Here is a 22086-nt window from a genome sequence, read left to right on the forward strand (position 1 = left end):
TTTTATTAATCTGAACACTTTTATCTTAGACAACTGTTTCGCGAAACTTGATAGTGACGTTTATATGCAAACAAAAGGTATTTCCATGGGATACTCATGTTCTCCACTTTGGTACAACATGTATCTTGTCTGATTTGACGCACAATATATTGTTAAACTGTCACGACTTAAAGATATAGAAAAACTCAAAGCTTTCTATCGTTCAGCACAATTCATGGATGACTTAGTTTTTATAAATAATAACAAGTTTATCTTTGATTGTTTGTCTCATAAGAAATCTTTTGATCCAACAGATCCAATGTGATAGACCCATCGGTCTTCCGAAGACTTTAATAAACTTTCTTTCTTTCTTTCTTTCAATGAGTGCATAAAGCAACTCCAAATTATTATAAGGTACCTGCATTGTAGTCTGAAAATTAAAACTGTTAACTTCCCTACATCAGTTCAAGACTGAGGGTCTTCTGGTTTGGATTTGAACTCCTTGAGGGCGACGCCCTAACGGTATATTGCTCATTTTCCATCCTTCCTAGCAGCCTTGATCTTGGCTAATTCTGTTGCCTTTTAATTCAATTGAAGTTCCTCGACTATCCATATCTTTCCCCCTTTCACCTTGTAAGATTGGCAAAGAAACTTGATTCGTATATCCCCTGTGCTATGTTTAATTACAGCATGCCCTTCAAAGTTGCGAATACTAGTTGTGCAATCTATCCCGTCTTCGCCTTCACCTTCCAGTCATTCAATGCTAAGGGTGGCTGCTTTGGTGTGTTCTAAAGTCTCATTGTATGTATCCTCTGATCTTCAATGCATTGTTGTGTTTGGCTTTGTACTCCTTAATCTCATATACCTAGATGAATCCAGGAACATTCCCAAACTCATCCTCTAAAAACACAACATAGTGCAGTTTCAATCTCATGATAGTCACTCCTTAATCTCATCCTGAATGTCAGTTTCATTTGCCTTCTATCCACCTCAACGATCACTTCCTACTTGATTGTTTGCACTTCAGTGTGAACAAAATCCTTGACTGTAGAAACTAATTGAGAGGTAGAAGAAGAAGCCTTGCAGATCTGCATTACCTTGTTGATTATCGCTTGCTTCTCGGGCCCTTCAAGAACATGGATTTGGTCTGTTAGAGTTGCCATCTGTTAGCTCTCGTATCTGCTCTTGGGGGCCAACAATGAGCCTGTTAAGCCCCCTTGTTGGTATGTCCTTGCATAGGGAGAGGGTATCAAGGGCAGGATTTTGCTGGCTGGAGTCGAGGTGGCAGAAAAAGGCAAGGGAGCGAGATTTGAGGAGCCTGTCTGCTCCATATTCTCCATATCTAAGTGCACTCCCTAGATGAAACTAACCCCCGGGGTTGGACTAGGTGTTCAGCCCAACTTGGGTGGGGGAACCAAAGAAGAGGGCTAAGAAGGACTAAGAAGAAGGGAGGACAAGTAAAGGAGCGGAGTGAAAGGGGTCTGGGAGACCCCTTTAATAAGCTGGGCAGAGTTGAGCGACGATCAAGGGGAGCAAGCTGTGCTGGAGCGATGGTTATGTGGGGCTAGACTCGAGCAATGATCAAGCAATGCTGGAGTGGATGTGAATGGCAATCAAGAGGGGATGGAATGACGATCAAGTGCTGGAGTGGATCTAAGTAGCAATCTAGCAAGGAAGCTCATTGTCACAGGTCTAGCTCCAAAATCCGAGCCTTGAAAGCTCCTGCTATGACAAACATGCCCGCATAGGAGGACAATCACAGCAATCTCACTAGTGGATCTTCATAGAGGGCCCTCTCACAGGGAAGGAGTAGCCACCGATGTCGAGAGCTTGATGAGTGTGTGACAGCATCTCTCAGTCAGCCCCATTTAGGCTAGCCCTCAGGGCACTTACAAGTTTGGGCAAGAGCCCCTGACTTTGCATCCGGACGTCTGCAAGCAAGAGGGTCGTATGCTGGGGCAGCACACGCACATGGTTGGGCATAGTGGGACAATGGTCCAGACAGATCCTTGGGGGTAGAATCGGCTCTCACAGCATCCCAATGAGAGGTTGAGCACTCGCCCACCTGAGAGGAGCTAATACCAGGATTTAGAAGAAACCACAGATTCATGTAAACAATGCACTTCGCTTATCATACCACGATACAATTCTACTCATCTTAGAAGCCTAGTTCAGTAATTGACTACGTGCAAAATGAACCATGGCAGTTAATGCTCTACAGAATCCATGGTTGGCGGTCTTGCCAACATTGCTTTACAAGTCCAAAAATTGCATGGCATTGTATTTAGATGTTGATGACATTTGAAGACATGCATTACATATTTGTATAGCTACATATTATAGCCCCAACTTAGTCAACCTGGTTAGCCAACGAGCATATCAGTCCAGTCATCCAAACATGATTGTCTTCATTGGAATGTCCCTTCACCCCTTGTGACCCTGATTGGTTGCCAACCAACTATGTTTCATAGCTCTTCATGTGCAAGTCCTGTTTTATATTCAAGCAATTCCTAGTCCCCTCTTAATAATTTGACCAAGGATTCTCAAACCTACCAAATTAAGCATGCACCAATGCTGGGAAGAAGCCTACCTTATCACAAAAGTAGGGAGAGATGATCTGACCTTCCAAATGTCTCAACAATAGAGATTATAGTCACGTCTTAAATCTTGAAAATATCCACGCGAATGGTAATATACAATCTCAGAGTGAAACAAGTTTCCTTTCCAAACATAACTAATCATAACTGCCAGACAACTACTTTCAATAAAAAAGGGTATATATGTATGTATGTATGTGTATGTATACATGTGTGTGTGTGTGTGTGTAAAAATGGGCTCAATCCCACAAGCAGCAAATGGATGCAATCAGTTCTCATAGGCAGCTTACTTCTTCTGAACAGGATTCTTGTGCTTATGCGGCTCATATCATCCATCAAAATGATCTTCGCAAATTAAAGAAGTGGCAAATCCGAGCTCGTATGAAACCCCTTTTGGATAAGGGCTGCTCCTCCAAAGCCTTTTTTAAAAGTCTCCATGCGGATAGGCGAAAGGAGGATATTTGCAGGATCAAGAAAGCTGATGGCACCTGGACCACTTCCAAATCCGACTTGGAATTGCAATGTTCTAGTCACTTTCAGCAGCTCCTCTCTTCTCGACCTGATCATTTGATGCAAGTAAATGCAGCCAGGTCTCAATTTCTTATGCATGTTCAGCCCATAGTATCTCGGGAACAGGCCCATGCATTGGAGCAGCCTTTTATGCTTAGTGAACTGGAAGATGCTTTGAGTCATCTACGCAAAAGCAGCTCCCCTGGTTGGGATGGACTGACTGTTGAATTCTTCCGTGCATTTTGGGGTGATCTCAAGATTACTCTCCTTCTAATGATCAATCATGCTTGGGCAGAACAATCTCTACCTCCATCCTGGAAACATGGCCTGGTAAAATTGATTCCCAAAAAAAGGTTGTGTGAGACGATGGCTGATTGGCGGCCTATTTCCCTCATGCCTGTCATTTACAAACTCATTGCTAAAATGATTGTCCTCAGGGTTCGCTTCCTCTTGCAAGCAGGACTTCATCCTAGGCAGTATGGGTTTGTCCCCAGGAGGCAGATCACTGACAATATCTCCAACGCCTTGCTTGCGATTGAGTATGCCAAATATTCTAAACAAGATGTTCTCATTCTGCAAGTAGACATTGCGAAAGCTTTTGATACTGTCCATTGGGATTTCATCTCTCAAACTATGCAAAAATTGGGATTTGGCTCTCGACTTGTCCACATCATTTACTGGCTTTATTCTCATGCCACCGCACAGTGCTTGCTTGGTGGTGGGTTGTCAAGAACCTGGACTATGACTCGCTCAGTGAGACAGGGTTGCCCTCTTAGTTCCTTACTGTATGCCATTGCTACCCATCCGTTACTCTTGCATATGGACTATCTGGCAGATACAGGACAGCTTCATGGTTTGCAAATTCCAGGGGCACAGTCTTTTCTTGCACAGGCCTATGCTGATGATTCATTCTTCATGCCAAGGAATTCTCAAAGTGATCTTTCTTGTTTGATGCATACACTGAATGATTTTGGCATAGCTGCTGGACTGCATATCAATTTTCAGAAATCAAAACTTCTAGCTTTGAAAGAAGCTGATTGGCATGCACTGTTTTGGCCAGGCCACATTATCTCTTCCTTTACTATTGTCAGACATCTCGGATATCCCATTGGCTGGAATATTACTCCGCAACAACAGCTCAAATGGGTGCTTCAAAAGATCAATAAGAAGCTGGAATACTGGCATTTGTCCACTTGGCCTCTACATGTTCGACTCCGGATAGTACAGTCCATCATTATGGCATATGTGCAATTTTATTTGCCTCTTCTTCCTTGGTCTTTCAAGCACTTGGCCTCTTATATGTCCCAAGCTATGGAGATATTTTGGAAAAGTAAATCTCTTAAAAAAGCTTTGCGACTACTACCTATGCTGTCTATTTGTTCACCCAAGACTCATGGGGGGCTGAATATTCTCAATCTCCAGGTTCATATGTTGGCAAGAAAGAGCACTATGATTGCTGATTTTTTTCAGCAAAATCAACCATGGGCTATTATGTTAGCAGCTATGTGTGGAAACATGGCTTCCCATGCATATGGGCATTGGATTACAGATCACTGGGAAGCAGTTTTATCTAATTTTCAGGGGAAAATTCCTGGTTGCCCTGTTTCTACTGCTTTTCTTCATGATTGGAAGAGAATTCTTTCATATGCAAAATGGACAGGTGCTTCCTCTCATCATGGCAATTCTTTTCGATTGGAAAGCATCCATTGGAGCAAGGTGTTTGCATCGCCTCTCGCTTTACAGGCACCTATCAAAGCATATAATCTCATGAAATTGGGCATAAGATTTGTTGGTGATGTTGTGGATCAACAAGGCTATACACTTTCATTTCCACAAGCTTGCAGGACATTCTCCTTGGGTCTGCATCATAGATCCATTTGGAGAACACTTTCAATTATGATGCAGCCATTTGTTCCGGTTCCTCCACTGTTTGCACAGGACAGATTAATGGACTGGAATTTGACTTCCATACCTCCTGCTACACATACACTTTCGATACACAATCTGACTTCCTCGAAGGTTTACAGATTTCTTCTTCCACAGCCATGGATTGACAAGCATGCCAACACTCTTTGGAATTTGGATAGGCCTTTATCTTGGTGGCAATCCCGTCTCATGAAAATCTGGAAAACCAAATTGCCATTGAAACAGAGGCTTTTCTTTTGGAGATGTATAGTGGGAGCCTTTTCCATTGGGGTGAAATTGGCAGCTCGCCGCATTGCTTCTCCTTTCTGCCCCCGTTGCTCTCATCCTCGCGAGACAGTTCCTCACTTATTATGGTTTTGTCCGCACTCTCGCACATTGATCACTCATGTTTCTCATTTACTGCGGCTTCGGTTCCCTTCTATCAGATTTGGGAAACTTTTCTGGATGTTTGGATGCTGCTCATCTCAGATGTCTCCATTACTCCTTTTCTTTCATTGGACTCGCTTTTGGGTATTATGGACCATCTGGACACAGAGACTGCATTCCAGGATGGGTCAACAGTTTCCTCAGGCATATATTTTCTTCAGAATGTCCCTTAAGCAGTCTTTACATGACAGTCTTGCTGCAAGGGATTTGGATGCTACTTGCCTTGAAGTGTTCTCTACTTGTTTTTGAGTTCTTCTATCGGGCTCTCTTTCGGAGTTCTTTGCTAGTGTGTGGGAGACTTCCCATATTGTAAATTTATGAGAATATAAATACAATGGATTTTACCAAAAAAGTGTGTGTGTGTGTGTGTGTTTGAGAGAAAAAGGAACAAGTAGAATCATGGACATAAGACACAACATAGATGCTTCCTGGATATGGTGGGTTTCACAACAATACAATGCATCCATAGATGTGTTTACAAACGCATTTATTGAATTTTTAAAAAAGTGACGGGCGCGTCTATTTGTGTGTCTATAGGCGAGCCCATATAACAGAACAAGATTGAACATGGGTTAAGATTATCATATTTTACTGCTTGTAAAGTAATAATGTGCATCAGAAATAGGATGTTTCATAACCTTTCATTTGTTTTACTGCTTTTACAATCAAAGAGCAAAGAAAGTAATATAGTCTCTTACATCTCATCATTCACCCTCAAGTTTTCAATGTGCACATTTGATGATAATGGTGACGAAGGATGTTCCAATCTTTTAGATCTCTCTGCGATCAAAGAAACAAAACCCAATGTAACAGTGTTGACACCACATACTTTCAGATAACCCTTCAAATTTAATAAAACTAGAATATATATGCAAACTTCCAAATTGAATTTGAAAAGAAACATACCAAAAAGAGGCAATGAGAGATGAAGAAGAGTCAAGGGAGCAGAGGGGTTGGCAGAAGAGAGACGGTGAAAAGGGGGGTTTGGGGAGTGAGAGAGAAAGAGACATTAAAAAAATAACCTCAAATGGTTCTATCCAATGAAGCTGAGTTGAAAGATATCAACAAGACTGAAGAGTCATTTTGATACCTAATGTTTTTTAGAGCTATTAGGCCTAGTACTCCCTAAATTTAGGGCCTACTAAATTACAAAATACCAGGACATAAATTAGAGGTATACTTGCTGATGTGTTAGAAATTACCCAACAGAGGGTACGCACAGCGGAAGACTGATAGTATTGCCCAGGAGCTCACACAGTGTGGTGTGCGGTGTGGAATCACAAACTTCTTAAACTTATGTGCAGTGTTTGGCCCCAAATCTGGTAGATTTGGGGCAGGTTGTTGGATGTCCTCTTTGGGACTGCAGCCCACCAAAAATCTGGGACAAGTGTCCACCTTCCACTCTAGGCCTAGGGGGGGGGGCTGAGCCTATAAAAGAAGGCCTCTCCCCTTCATTCCACACATGAAAATTTCGTCACTTTTCTTCTCCCTCCTTTTGGATGATGCAGCAGAACCTCTCCAGCTCCTTGGGTGCAGCCAGCTTCTCCCCAGGCCATTCTCTCACCTCAGCAGCACTTTCTCTGTCTACAACAGCACATTCTCTCTCTACAGTTCCAGCCCCACCTCTCCAGAAATCTGCCCCCTCTCAGCTCTTCTGGAACAGCAGCAGCATCCTCTCTCCTTCACCTAGCCTGGAGCAGCCACAGCCCCTTTCTCTCTCCTGCTGCAGTCTTTCTCTCTCTACTGCAAAATTTCTCTCTCTACTGTTCCAGCCCATTTCCCTTGCAGAAATCTGCCTTTCTGTGCACCTCTGGAACAGCAGCAGCTCCTCTCTTACATCTCCTCCCAAAAAGTAGGTTAAGATACAATACCAAAAGGTTCTCCTACTAGATGTCAAGCACTTCTAGATCTCTGAGCCCGCGTGCTCCACCTCGAATGTATGTAGACTCTCCATCCAGAGTGTTCTTCTCAACCTTGCTGCCCTGAGTGTCAGCCTAGGTAGGCAGCCCTCCAAGCTCAGTCTGCAGCTCTTCCTTCTCTCCTGGTCCTCCAGGAATAGGCTCCAAGAGTAGGTCTCCTGCTGCTCCTGACTGCTTGGCTTTTGCTGCTCCAGAAGATGTAGAATGAGGGCCTGGAGACCCTCCTTTTATAGGCCCCCAAGGGGCTGGCAAAAACTGGCAAGTCTGTGGCTGGTCCAGCCCTATTAGGGCTTACAAACCAGGGCCTTTTGGGCCCACTCTTCTAGGGCCTTGGCTCTCCAATCAAGGCAAGGGCCCAGCCCTATATAAAGGCAGGTCCCTGCCTCATAGCAGCCTCCTTTGCTGCTCCACCAGGCCTCATCCAGCCCCGTACAGCCTTGTACCCTGCTCCGTACACTTGCTGATGTCAGTGCCACCTGTCCCAGGTCTGCACAGCCTTGTACCCTGCTCCGTATGCTTGCTGATGTCAGCACCACCTGTGCACCTCTATTCGGGGCCTGTTCCAGCCCGTACACCTGCTCTGAAGTTCTGTCTTGCCAGGCCAGATCCAGGGCTACATGCCACCGCCATCTCTCCCGCACAAGGTCTCCTTCTAATGCGTTTCTTGTGCTGTCCACATGACAGCTCATGTGCTGCCCATGTGGCAGCCCCATTCTCTGCCCATGTGGCAGTCTATACATCCCTAGGTCCACCCCCCCCCATGCTCTCCTCATATGGGGGCCTACAGATGGGGAGGTGACCATTCCAACATGATGGTCTTAAAGATAATGATCAACTGGTCAAACATTATTGAACACTCACAATCTACAAATAGTATGCCTAACGACTATTAATATAGAGACCCCATAGTATTATAATAAGGATAAGGATTGCCCACAATCAAATGCCACAAACAAGAATCAGAATTTGGTGAGTCAAGTTGGGTCGAAAATCAAATGCTGCAAATATGTACCAATCTTCACCAAGTAGTAAAAGTCAGAAAATAAAAGACTAGACAGTATGGCTCTTGCAGCACAGGGCAACGTAGGCTTCCTTGGTTGGCCTTATCCTCATTCATGGCACTGGCGGCAAAGGGCGACCAAAGGTGTTGGTATGCACGCACACGCAGATGCTTTGAGAGCTTGGGGCTCCAAATAGACAAGTAACCTCCCTCCCAATAGGCCACCTCCATCCCACTTACATACCACGAGGTAACCAGGTCATCTGAGAGGATCTCTTACAGTTACACACATTTAGGACTTGGTTGGCACCTCGAGAGCTCCCTATCAAGCTCAACCTTTACAGAGACCACCACTGCTTGCAGATTTTGGCAAAGGGCTTCATCAATCTGCCAGGATACACATGGATCCACCTCCCCCACTCCTTGAAGATATCGATCGGGCAGTTACGTGCTTCTTCACACCAACTCCGTATTGAGAGTGGTCAACACGCAAAGGTCATACCTAGAGAGGACCCCATCTGGACCCTATGCGATCACTAGGAGATTGAGTCAGAGGCGCACTTCACTTTCAAATGCCCCATGTACTATGAAGTCAGAGGCCACTATCATTGCCTTTTCAAAAGAAGTTTCAGACCCCTATCCAGTTTCCTATCCTACCCAGATTAGAGATGCTTGGCAGTCTTCATTCATGAGGCCGCCCGACACAGGGACTCATTGCTTTGGGCACTAGGCGACAGAGCATACAGCCACACTCCTCTCAGAGCATGATCACTGAGTCACTCCAACCAGATAGCACCAGCAATAGAGCTTATAGAGGCGGCAGACGGAAGGACCCGAGCCAAAGACACGAGAGTCACCAGTAGACTGAGACACATATCATATTGGGTGACCTTCGCTCCATGCTCACCAGACCGGAGACGCAACCCACAGGAGCGATAGTGGTGCTTGTTCGCCACAGGGCCATAGCCAAGAGACCACAGCGGGGCACACATGCCAACAGCCGCCAACGCTCCATACAGGTTTTATGCCACCACAGCAGCCGCACACAACAACGCCCCCTTCTCAGGATTGGCACCTCGTCAACTCCCATCCTCTGAGCTCAGAGAGTTTTTCTATGTATTGGTGCCGTTATGATCATGATTAGGGACTTTTCTTTTTGAATTCATCATGGGAGTTGATGCCCGCTTAAGGGCTCCACCCCTCATATCATTGTATCAAATTCCTTTTAGTCTCATAGACCCTTTGGTCTTCCGAAGACTCTTAATAAACTCTCTCTCTCTCTCTCTCTCTCTCTCTCTCTCTCTCTCTCTCTTCCTCCCTGCCCCTTTTTATTTCCCTACCCATTCTTCCTCACTACCTCACAACTCCCTTCCGTTATCATGCACGCTTCCTTTCTACATTTTCAATCCTCAAAAGGACATAATCACCCTCTTTAAGATCATATGCTTTCTTTTCTTACTAGCTTGCCCCATCTATTTCTTTTGACCGAGGCTAATGATTTATTTTACCTCTTTGAGGATATTGTCATAGTCTTAGGTAGATTCATTGGCGGCTACATCAACTATATGGGTCAATCTAGTGATAGGTATAGGTATAATCTTCCCATAGATTATCTCAAATGGTGCTCTTCTAGTTGCCGAATGAGGGGTATCATTGTAAGCAACTGCAAGAGATGAGTAAGATGACAATACTTTTAATAGAACAAGCGAGTACAAGTACTCGTATGCACTGCCTTATGTTTTGCAAAATGCAAATGATCGTGGCTGAATTGATGAGCAGCTTAACCAAAAAACGTGTTTCTAGCATGCGAAACACTTGGAAACGTTTCTAGATGAAACCTTTCGCCGAAACGGGCGAAACGCCCTAGTACAGGTTGTCACCTGTGTCTTGACTCTTTTGATAGTGCTCAATGTGTATATGTGTATTTAAGAGCTCTTTTCAAAGAGAGAGAGAGAGAGAATCTGAAGATAATTATTTATGTTCTATATATAATTCATACAAAATACATTTTTAAAACCCGTTTCTAGACGAAACGCCTGGCAAAATCTAGAAACGTTTCTTGTGACACTCGTGATAAGCGTCTATATTAGATCTCAAGCTGATACCTTGGGTTGAGACTTCCCCTCAAAAGGGATGAAGAACTTCTGGACAGTGAGTTGGCAGATGATACTGCTGTTTTTCTGGATGCCACGACACATACGCTCACTTCTTTCAAGACAGCCTTGGACATATTTTGCATTGCTACGGGGGCACACATCAATTGGCATAAATCCAATGGCTTTTGCATCAGTGACGAGGTCACCCTCATTGGAGGAATGACATTCGTTTCACTTGGGTACAAAGGGGTGTTCCTGTCAGGTATTTGGGGTCCCAGGTCGGCATGGGTATCTCTCCATCACAACAGTTTGCTCCGGTTGTGGAGAGTATAAGGAGAAAACTCCTCTTTCGGAGTTCAGCCAAGCTTGATCTTGCATCCAGGGTGGTTGTGGTCAATCAAGTTTTGTTGGCCACGGCTTGGTTTATTTGTTCTTGCCGGTGCCGCTCTAGTGAGTGTATCACTAAGCTCAAGAGACTTGTAAGGAATTGTCTATGGAGTGGACTTGATGGCACAACAGATGTCATAGCTAAGGTGGCTTGGGAGACATTGATCCTCCCCACACAAAAAGGGGATCTCAACATCATCGATCCGGATTTACACAGTGCAAGGCCTTGCTCTAAAAGATGGTGGTGAGGGGACTTATGCCTGGACAAGAGTCATGGAAGGATTTCTTTATGCACAACATACAGTCATGTATGCCAACTTCGGGAGGAGACTGGAGTTACAGTACCAAATGGATTTTCACTTCAGGTCTCCTTCGTCCCCTCTTATGACTGCTTGAAAGCTTGGGCTAGCTCCAAGAGTACTCTTCAGTGAGTTTCCCTTCCTCTCATGAAGAGAAAGATAAGCAGCCTGTCAGTGTGGAACAACAGCATACTTGATAATCATGGCAAACCACTTAGTGCCTCACACTATATGCAGTGGTCCAGGTGGGAGAGGGATCCTACCTCCACAGTGGGATCTTGAAAAGCTTTCAAAAAGCTTTCATAGGACCGTAAGGCTCAATTAGTAACCAATCTCAGAGGAGTACAGGTAAATTTCAGCAGATTGATGTAGCCATTCTAATGGATTGGATGAAAATAGATGATATGTCTATTTCGTGTTTCAATTCGATGGCCGCTTTCACGGGAGCAAGCAAGTTATTGCGGTGTTTATGGGAGATCGTGGCTTTCTGGGGGTGTTTCCATAAAGTACTTGCAGTGGGATCTTGGGGAATGGGAATGGATTGATGAAGGGCACCTAGAGAAGAGCCTTCCCTTCTTTCATTACACTACTAGTAATGCCACGAGATTCCAGTTGAGCTGTAGAGGTTTTGAGGCCCTCCAGAACACCCCATTGGGAGTATTATGAGATTTCAGCTTACATACATAAGAATTTCTGGAGGAGACTTTGGAAATCCCGCAAGAATAGAAAATTCACTCTATTATTTTGGCTTTCTATTCATGGTGGGATTGCAGTGAACCTTTGGAGATCCAGGTCAGAGCTGACCATACTACTATGGAGTCAATTCAGCATTGCCTTTGGGATTGCAGACAGGCCAGGATTATTTAGAAGGGGATAGCCACGATTTTTAGTACCTTTATTCGTCGCTCCTTCTTCATGACTTGGGGCTCAGTTACTTGGCGCTCTCTCTCAGGGCTCCAGGTCTTCTATGAGAGACATGACTCATCTTAGGCTTTATCGATTCAACGCCATTTAGTTGAGCCATGCTCTTTGGATGATGTTCCTGCTTCACCCTTCAGAGCTGTACATGCATCTATGGACTCTTCTTAGGAGATACAAGCGGTATTGCAGCATAGCATATTTGGAGAGCCAGTTGCACAGAGGCATTGGATGGATCCCAAGTCCACCCTTCTTATACCTTGGCCAGTATATGGACAGATGCTGTACATACTCTGATGGCCATCTGGGCGACCATGCATGGGTCCTCACGTGCAACCTCTGCTAGGAGAGCTATATTTTTTAGAGACTGGGGGCTCCTCTTTCTTCTCTGAGACTACTACAAGGTTGAGATGGCATTTACAGCCTCAACCTTGGTTGTTTTCTATCTCCTTCTGAGGAGCGCACCGCAAGATGCATTTCCGCCTTGAGCTTTTGCTCTCGCGGGTTTTGTTCATACTTAATAGAAGTCTGTGCATGGAAAAAAAAAAGTCGCTGGGATGTGTGGTCCATTAATCTCCAGCGTATTAGGCCTTACAGAGAATTAATTACTCTCCACATATCGTATGGCGTGTTTGAAACAAACAAAAAAATATGGCAATTCTAGTGCACCTCCAATTCCTGATTATAAAGGGATGTTGATAAAGAAGGATCCATTGTCTTGAAAAAGAAAAAGCTGGTGGGCAGACCTGCCAGAACACCAGCCGTTACCGCAGATGAGCACGCAAATTAGTCTCAGTTAGGTTGCAGCAGTTCCACTAGAACCCAATCTGGATGCCAAAGGGCCCGACCAATGTAGGATTTGTAATGATCGCGAGGTCAACAGAGCTAAGAGGCGCAACACGTAGGGACACTCTATCCTAAGTTCAGCACGTGGTACGTACCTAAGTACGCTTTGAGAGCCTGATGGAGGTCGTTATACTTCTTCCCGGAGGAATCCTTCAGCATACGTTCAAAGGATCGAGTGACGAACGAGCCCGAAGCCTCCGCCATGGCAACCAGGGTGCCTGATTCTTTCAGATGGGCTCTAGATTGAGACCACTGTGTACAGAACATACAGGTACTCCAGTCCACGTTGACTCAAGGCCTAGGTAGTATTTGCATTTCAATTGGGATTGAAGGGGTTGCCTGACGCCAATTGTCTTATGGCATGTCAAACGGACTTGAAATTTTTATTTTATTTTTTTTGGAACACACCCACACCACACTCATGCACGGGTGGTCCTAGTGGGCAATGGGTCCACAGCTGTGGCACTCACGCACACCACACACACGCACCCAATACAACCTAGGACTCCATGCCCCAACCTCCAAAACTTGAACAGATTAAATGAGGATAAGACTTCTTGACATGCTCCTCTTTCGAATCAAGGTCAAACTTGGTCCATTTCCCATTTCACTCAAAACTGTCCTTCACAACATGAAAATACGGAGCTAGCTCTAGGTGACAAAGAGTAGGATGTTCGGGATGAACCTCTAGCTGCACATAAGCCTGTGCGACCCAATGCATGTGACATGCAAAGCTTGGGACAACCTCAGGTAGCACAAGGGAAGAAGGAAATCGACAAGACTCAAGATAGGATGGAAGTTTCTTCTAAGGACAACTCATGGAAGGTGGTGGGAAGAAAGGCTGAACACAAGAAAGTTATGATGGTCATCCTTATCCCTCAAAATGAATCTAATGGTTGGGTCATGGGTAAGGTTAAAGATCTGGGAGGAGTTCTTTGATCCACAGCAACCAATAGGATGTGCAGAGTAAGAAGGAAGTGGTTTTATCATCTAGCAAAGATGAAGTCACCAACCACAAGAGGCATGTCTTGGAGGCGAAGAACTCGAATTGGAGTCCAGCAGGTCCCAAAGGTTGTCAAAGAATATCAAAGACACGACTTGCAAGGCAGGATCAGGAAATAAAATCGCCTCCATGGTTTTGGAGATGCCTACCGTTCACTTGTGCAGTAATGGAGGCATGGTGGTTCATTGTAATGGGAGCCTAAAGCTTTAGTTCTCCTGTCCTAGAATTTGCAAGGATGCTACGACAAGTTTAAACAACCTAGTTGCATGAAGGTGATTCGAGGTAAAAATTCGAATGTGATCGTACTACTGCAAGAGCTCAAATGTGGTGAGAACGACAAGTTTTGGTTGTTTTTAAGGCAACTAGGCTTCAGGGTATTCCCGAATTGTCAAGTTCTAGGTAGGGGTGGTTATGTTGTCCTAGTGAGGTGTTCTTGTTCATTGAAGGAATTGTTTCACCATGGTGATGGCTTCTTTGCAGGGGTCGAGGTGTTTGTTGATTCCTTCCTTCATGTTCAATGTTATGAGTGTTGTAGCTAACAACATTGCTGAGAGATGTGAGTGTTGGAGAGACATCAATTTATGTATGTCTATCTTGCATTGGATTTTGGAGGTGAGAGAGTCCTTAGGGGATAGATCTCACCAAGGGAGATGCTTGATTGGTGTTGATCGAGCAGCATGGGACGACCTTTCTTTGACTTGGGGCCTTTTGGACTCTGCAGAGTTGGATGATGAGAGCTTAGGTGGTTTTTATTGGAATAATAGAAGTCAAGGATTTGAATTTAGAGTCAGACATATTGATAGGTTGCATGTCTCTGAGGAGGAGTGGTAGTTATGCACCCCGTTTGGAGGATCATATGTCATGTCCTTAAGTTTATTAGATCATTTACCTCTTCTCTGAAGGTTCTCCCTTCCGATAGCTTGAGCAGATCCGATAATGGTCTTCTTAAATGTAAAGCATTGTGGAGGGCCATCCGAAAGACATGGAAGGACCCCTGTGCTAGATGGTATGTTGCTGTCAAGGCGGTTCTCATAGTCTCTCATGATCAAAGTAAAGACATTTGCAATTGAGGGTGTCCAAAGGAGGAACTTTTGACCAATGTATGGACCTCTATGAAGGGAGCTCTAGACGAGTTTCCTAGAGATATTATTCTAGGCACACTACTAGTTGAGTCAAAAATGACTTTACAGGTCAGCAGAGAGTTGGAAGCTGCTATTATGGCGCAACTGAAGAGCAGGCAACTTTGGCTGTTGGTGGGTGACTATCTATCTAAAGTTTCCTTTCAGACAGCTAGGAGGAAGTGCATCAGAGAACTTGTGGATCGCATCCAAGACAAGCAGGGTAACATCACTACTAAATTATGGCATGTAGCTGAGGTGTTCACATCAAAGCTTAGTCCTTTGTGGGGATGCCAAACCCCGCGATGTATTTTGGTAGGAGAATCTGTTGGCAGTGTTGTCAAGTGTGGATCATAGGATTTTGGCTACCCAAAGATGCATGCTAGCTTGACCATTTTCTTAGGAAGAACTCTAGGATGAAGTCTCAAGCATGGAAAAGGTCAAGTCCCCGGGGCTTGATGGCTTCACTTCAAAATTCTTTGTGGTGTTCTAGGACGCTATCAAGGGCAATCTTGTGGCTATGGCCAAAGGGTTGATGCAGAGGGGGTTTCTTTCGAAGGACATGAATTCTAGTCTTGTCAAGTTGTTTCCTGAGCAACAGGACAGGATAAAGCTGGGGGACTCAAGGCTCACCATGCTCAACACTCCCTATGAGATCTTTGAAAAGGCTTTGGCTCTAAGAATTAGGGAAGTTTGCTTGAAGGTTGTTGATAAAGAGCAAAATAGGTTCATTAAGTTGAGAGACATATTCAAAAATATTCTAAGCATCTCGATAGGTCACAAATGTATCTTATTTGTTGGCATCGATTTAGGTAAGGTCTATGACAAAGTGTGTTGGGATTCTATGCTTGCAATTTTGAAGAAATTGGGGTTTGGGCCTAAATTTTGTTGAATGGTGTTTGCCTTGTTTGGAAATGCCATGACCATCTTGTGTCTCAATGGTGGGGTGGTGGGAAGATATGATTTGAGGGGATCAGTAAGATAAGGGTGCCTGTTGGCTCCCGTACTTTTTGCTCAGTACATGGTCCCTCTTATGTTCTACATCAAGAATGTGTGCATTGGTGGAAGTCTCAAAGGGTGATTTTGCCAGTTGGGAGCCAACTTTGTCTACAATTGTTTGCTAACAACATTATCACTTTGATACAAGGAAATCTAGCAGATGTGGGAAATTGTTTGAGATCATGTAGCATTACTGTATTGCATTTGTGCGAGAGTGAAATTGGGTGAAGACCTATGCTATTAGAGTGGATGTTGGCCCTCCTCTAAAGTGGGAAGCCAGTGAAACTAAATTAAAACTATCTGGCATGGGTATTCATTCGAAATCTTTTGAAAAGAAGAGTCACGATGAATGTAAGCTTAGAGAATGGACATCACAATGCTAAGATATACCATTTTTTGCAAAAAACTATTCAAAATTTATTGTTAGGACTACTTTATGCATAATATGATGAGGTGGAAAAGGCCCCTTTTTCTAAGCTAAGTATTCTAAAGGAGCTTTGTCATTCAAGGGGTTCCATTATGTTACGTCTCTCAATTGCATGTGAAAAATGCTTGAAATTGTAATGCCCTTGAAACAAGTACTTGGACATTTTGTGAAGGGAAACTCATTAACATATAGAAAATCACAGGTGGCAGTGCACATGCTAGTTTAAGTAATATTATTGTTAAGTATTTTTTAGGGTCTGGTCATAAGCTCAAAGAATGGACTTCACAATGTTAAGATAAATTAGTTTGTGCAATAAAAACCCAATTTTTTTTTGTAAGAGCACACTATGCATGACAATCTTGTTAAGATCACATTTTGTTGAGACCACATTGATCCATGACGATAATAGAATGAGTACTAATGCAAATGGAATTGTGTTGTTAGGTTTAGCTTTATTGGACGTAGTTATAGTAAGTTCACAACATAACATAATGGGTTGTGGGAAAGGGGCCCGTAACCTCACAAGGAACACATTTCTGCATTTGAGCACTTGTTGCTGCCAAGACAGGTAATCAAATTTCAAGTGTTTCATATTCGACCTCTTACCTTACTCGTTATGGGGGGATGCAAAGCTCCAAGGCTAAGCTTGCATCATTTCAAATTGCCTCAAGGCACCATCATATATTGCCTTATCCCCGTTGAAGCCCAAAAGGCACAACCATATTCTTGGATTACCTATGTTTATTTAAGAGATATAGTCTAGCTTAGAGAGTATTTAGAGGCAATGAGTAACAATCTCATTGATGTTTAAGAGATTGAGTAAAAAATATATGTAGACAAGTTTGTAGCGTAAGAAATCTATCACTAATGGATCCCAAAATTCATGGAAGGAATTAAATATAAGTTCTTCAAACTATAGATTAAGCCATATGCACACACATACATGAAAATGCATACACATTCACTCACATGCATGTGTGCACACACATTTTAAGGTCAAATATTTGTTTTGGTTAAGGTCAGACTTTTAGCATAGCAAGGTTGGAATTTTAGCATGGTAAAGGCTATAATTTTAGCATGGTAAAGGCTATAACTTTATCTTGATTTTAGCACTAATAAGGGCATCATCATAGCATGGTAAGGCTACAATTTTGTCATGGTTAGGGTTAAAATCTAGCCAAATTTAGCTATGTTTTAGCAAAATCAAATTATAGTAACTTTTTAGTAATGTTTAAGCACGCAATTTTGGTATGGGAAGGTGTATTAAAGTAATAAGCTTATTAACAATCTACCTCATTTTTTAAACTCTTAGCATAGTAGTATGGAAGCACAGTATGGCAAGGTGTAACGTGGCCAATATCATGACGAACATGAATACTTAGCTTGAATTTTCTTCTAGTTTGTGATAACTATATCTAACTTTGCTAGGAAGTTAGGGACCTATTTGATTTATGGAAAGGTGTGTCGTGGACCTCTATCTTGCAACATCTTTCCATGTCCATTCACTTTATGGCACCTACCTACTAGCCAACTCGCTTTGATGGAGGAGGTTTGATCTGACCTATTATCATTTATACTTTGGTTCCTGAAGAACTCTTGTTGGAGCTAAAGAATGGCACACTCTTACATAAGCTACCTTATGGGTACCTACCTCGATAAGGATTTACATGGCTGCATTCATGGCATAGATCCATCCTTCTCAAGGTGGTTGGAGCTCTTAGGACTCTTTAAGGCCTAAGAATGATTATATTTTCCTTGATCTAACATGAATATGGCCTTTAGAAGTTATGTTTTGGTTCATATCTCTTCACATACACCTAGTTGTGCACGTGCATAACATATACCACATCTATGCCCATGCATGCACATTCACACACACATGCACATTCACACACACACACACATGCATTGTGCATGCACAAGTGTGCCACAAATGCAAGTGTGTGCAAGTGTGCATACGCACGTGTGCACTCTCTCTCTCTCTCTCTCTAATACCTTGAATGGACCATATGAAGGGTTCATACCATGATTCATGAGATGTAGCAAGAAGAAGAAGAGCTCCTGCGAGCTTCCCTCCTCCCCCACCGCTAGCTCTACCTCCCCTCCCTAGCTCCCCCCCTCGCCGCGACCACCCCCGCCCCCTGCCTCTCCGCCCTCGCCCCCCGCCCGCCCTCCCCCTCACCCGCCACCTCTCCATCGCCGCCCCTCGCCTCTCCATCTCGCCTCTCCATCGCCTCTCCACCTCGCCTCTCCATTGCCGCCCCTCGCCTCCACTCCCCCCCCCCTTCCCTCGTCTCACCCCACCCCCCCCTCGCTTCACCTCACCCCCCCCCCTCTCGCCGCTCCGCCTCTCCCGCCCGACCCCCCTTGCTTCACCCGCCCCCCCGCCTCCATTCTGCTCCCCCCGCCCCCCGCTTCACCCCTCCGTCCCCGCCACTCCAACCCCGCCCCCCCGCCCTTTCGCGCCCCCCGCCTTCCCCGCACCCCGCACCCTTCACCCCGCCCCCCGCCCCGACCCCCCCGCCCCCTCACTTCGCCTCGCCCGCCCTTCCGCTTCTCTCCTCCACCCCGCCTCCACCCTCCGCCTCCGCAACCATCCTCTCCACACCCAGGCTCCACCCTCCCGCTTCGCCCCCCCTTTTTTGGGTGGCAGCCTGTTCCTCATCGGAAGCTTGCAGTTAGTCTTGGCGGTATGGCGGCCCCCTGCCCGGAGGCCCAGTCGGTCCCTCCCTCTCCAGATGCCTACCGCGTTATCCTGACATAGCAACAATCATCTCGTGTTCAGGAGGTTGCCATTGACTTTGCCCGTACCTCTGTTTACGGTAGAGTCATTGGACACTCTCCCTCCAGATCAGCCATCAGGGACTGGCTCCAGTCCACTCTCTTGCTAGAGGATGGCCATATTGAGGAGGTGGCCCTTATGGGAAGGGGCATCTTCTGGCTCAAACTCTCCAATGAGAAAGCTGCGAGCAACCTGATTGCCGGTTCCCCCACATCGGTGGATGGAAAGATTATCATGATAGTCCCGTGGTACCGTGGATTCAGCGCAGCAGATTTCGATGTTCGGTTTTGTATACCTCGCCACCCAGTGACACTAGTTTTTCCAGGTCTTGCTGCTGAGCTGCGGCCGATTGTCAGGGACTTGGGCTCCCACTTTGGCTGGGTTATGCACGACACTTTCGCCGACGCGGTGACCACGGCAGGAGCCCCCCGAGTCCGTGTGGCTGTGGCAGATCCTGCGACTCTCCCTGCAGTGATCGAGATTGTGACAGATGCCGGCAGCATCACCCAGAGCATGATAGTCACCGGACAGCCAGGTCAGTGCCTGAGGTGCCACGGCTTTGGGCACTTGGCGGCTGCTTGTCCACGTTTCGCCAGCTCATCTCGACCCCCCCCGCCCCCGCCCCCCCCCGGGACAGCCACGTCAGGAGGAGCCGAGGCAGTCGGAGCCCGGTCCAGAGTTAGTGGGTGGTTGGACCGAGGTTAGAAGGAAAAGAGGAAAGAACAAGAAGATTTCGGATAAAGGCAAGGAGGCAGAGGTTACCCTTCCTGCAGCAGCACCCCAGAGACCTGACAGGCAGCCGCCCCAGGGACTTGGGAGAGCTTCTTCTTCGACGGCAGCCCGCCCTTCACAACCTCAGATCCCCCTCTCTCCCGCTCCCCCGCCCCTTTCCACTCAGTCCCAGCCCCTTCCCCAGGTTCCCCCCCCTTCGCCCGACCCGCAGCTTCAGCCCCCGCCTCTTCTTCCTCAGTCTCCTCCTCCTCCCTCTCAGCCCCAGTTCCAGATGCATCCCCATCCCCCCCCTCCCCCCGTCCCCCTCGACTCTCCTACAGAGTTAGCTGCACCGTCGGCTTCCCAACCGAGGGCAGCCCCCGCTCCGTCTCCTCCACCTTCTCCGCCAGTCGCCTCCGTGGAGTCCGAGTCGCCTACCCCTCAGCCTCCTCCCCCTCCCCCCCGCTGGCAGGACACCCGGAGTCTACACCACCACTGGAGCAGGCTTCCCTAGCTGCTAGCCCCTCAGTGGCAGACTCTGATGGGTCTCAGCTTCAGGAGAGAGAGCTTCCTCGAGACTTTTACAGATCTGGCCCCTGGGACTACTTGGATGTGGCCGACCTTGGGACCTTCCCGGCTTGTCTCGACATCAGTATCTTCCTGCTCCACAAAGGGGCGGATGGGAAGATTGTCGCCTTGGCCCCTAGGGATGGCCCTAGCTTCGCCTTCACGTTCCTCAGCGATGGCACCGAGACCTGGACAGACGACTCGGTTTGGGAGGCTCTCAGAGAGCAGACACACGCCCAGGTTTGCTCCTGGATATAGGCCCGTCCGGTGGGCAGCTTCTCGAGACTCAGTGGTCCGAGGGCGATGTGCGCCTGCGGTGGTGTTGCACCGCCAAACGCTTCCGACTGATTGTGATCCTTAGACCTCCCCTGTCATGGCCTCTCCCCCAGGATGTCAGAGCTTGGTCCCATCAGAAACTCCGAACCTTCTATGGGATGACCACTTCAGAGATCTCGAGCTGGCTCGAGAAAGCATTTGTTCATGGCACCAAAGGCCTCTCGCCTTTGCTGAAGGTGTTGAAGAACGGGCAGGACGACCCCGTCTCCCCCTCCAAACCTTCCCATAAGCGGCAGCGCCTCCATTCCGACATGTCTGATTCTTCATCGACTTCGACCGCGAGCAGATAGTTGTTCGCAGCCCCCCATCCCTCTCCATGAGCCTACACCTCGTATCCTGGAATGTGAACGGGTTTCACTCTTCTGGCACCCGTGGTCCCAGGAAGCTCATTTTGCGACAGGAACTTCAGCCTGCAGTGATTGGTCGTTTGGATGTACTTCTGCTCCAGGAGCACAAGCTTTCTGCGACTCATTCCCGTAGCTGCGGGAAGGTTCTCCCTGGACGTTCCTACACTTACTGGGAGCCCTCGATCGGCGCACAGGGGAGGAGTGGGGGTGTCTGTACCTCCGTGTGCGAGCAGTTAGCCCAGGGAGTTTTTGGTCATGGCACGTTGATCCCAGGCCGAGCCCTTTGGGTAGGCCTGGATTTGGAGGGATCCAAAATCGGAATCCTCAACATTTATGCTCCCACAGACCTTCAATGCAGAGCCACCTTCTGGAGGACACTTACAGGGATTCTTCCAGACATGGATTCCTGGATTGTTGGAGGTGACTTCAACAATCTGGAGACCTTGGAGGACCAACAGGGCAGAGGTCCGGAGTTCACAGGTATGGCTCAGGCAGAGCAGTCAGCTTGGGACTCTTTCATCTTCGCGACAGGAGGGAGGGACAGTTGGAGAGACCCGTCCTTCCGGCGTTGGCACGGGAGCCTGGACTTCTCTTGGGGCTTCCGCAGGGAAGGAGGCAGACTCCTGGAGAGGCTTGATAGATTTTATGTCAGTGATTGGGCCATCAGCAGAGGCGGTCAGGCGGGTATAGTTCCAGGGACGACACTTTCCGACCATGCGCCTGTGCTCCTTTCATTAGATTCGGCAGCCCAGACCCTTCCCCCCCGGTCATGCAGGATTCCCGACTCCATTTTCTCGAGGGTGGACGTGCGCAGCAGTATTTGCAGTCTTTGGGACAGAGACTGGGGGGAGTGCGTGGATCTGGTGGACTCAGTTGCGCAGGCTCTGCAGGAG

At 46.5% G+C, this 22086-nt stretch overlaps 1 protein-coding gene across 2 annotated transcripts in view; it reads right to left on the reverse strand.

Annotated features, from left to right (window-relative positions):
- Window positions 1-13193, reverse strand: part of LOC147903688 (brefeldin A-inhibited guanine nucleotide-exchange protein 5-like) — a 151371-nt gene extending 138178 nt beyond the window's left edge. For both annotated transcript variants that reach the window (XM_087400588.1, XM_087400580.1), the window contains exons 1-2: window positions 12999-13193; window positions 6137-6218 (exon numbers count right to left, since the gene is read on the reverse strand). In XM_087400588.1, the coding sequence (XP_087256714.1) occupies window positions 6137-6218; window positions 12999-13170 (254 nt within the window). In that variant the 5' untranslated portion in view covers window positions 13171-13193. The remainder of the gene's footprint in view (window positions 1-6136; window positions 6219-12998) is intronic.
- Window positions 13194-22086: the final 8893 nt, after the last annotated feature.

Source organism: Dipteris shenzhenensis, chromosome 3 (genome assembly GCF_047967505.1).
Source record: "Dipteris shenzhenensis isolate YYH24624 ecotype China chromosome 3, Dip_SZ_1.0, whole genome shotgun sequence".
In the NCBI taxonomy this organism is placed as follows: Eukaryota; Viridiplantae; Streptophyta; class Polypodiopsida; order Gleicheniales; family Dipteridaceae; genus Dipteris; species Dipteris shenzhenensis.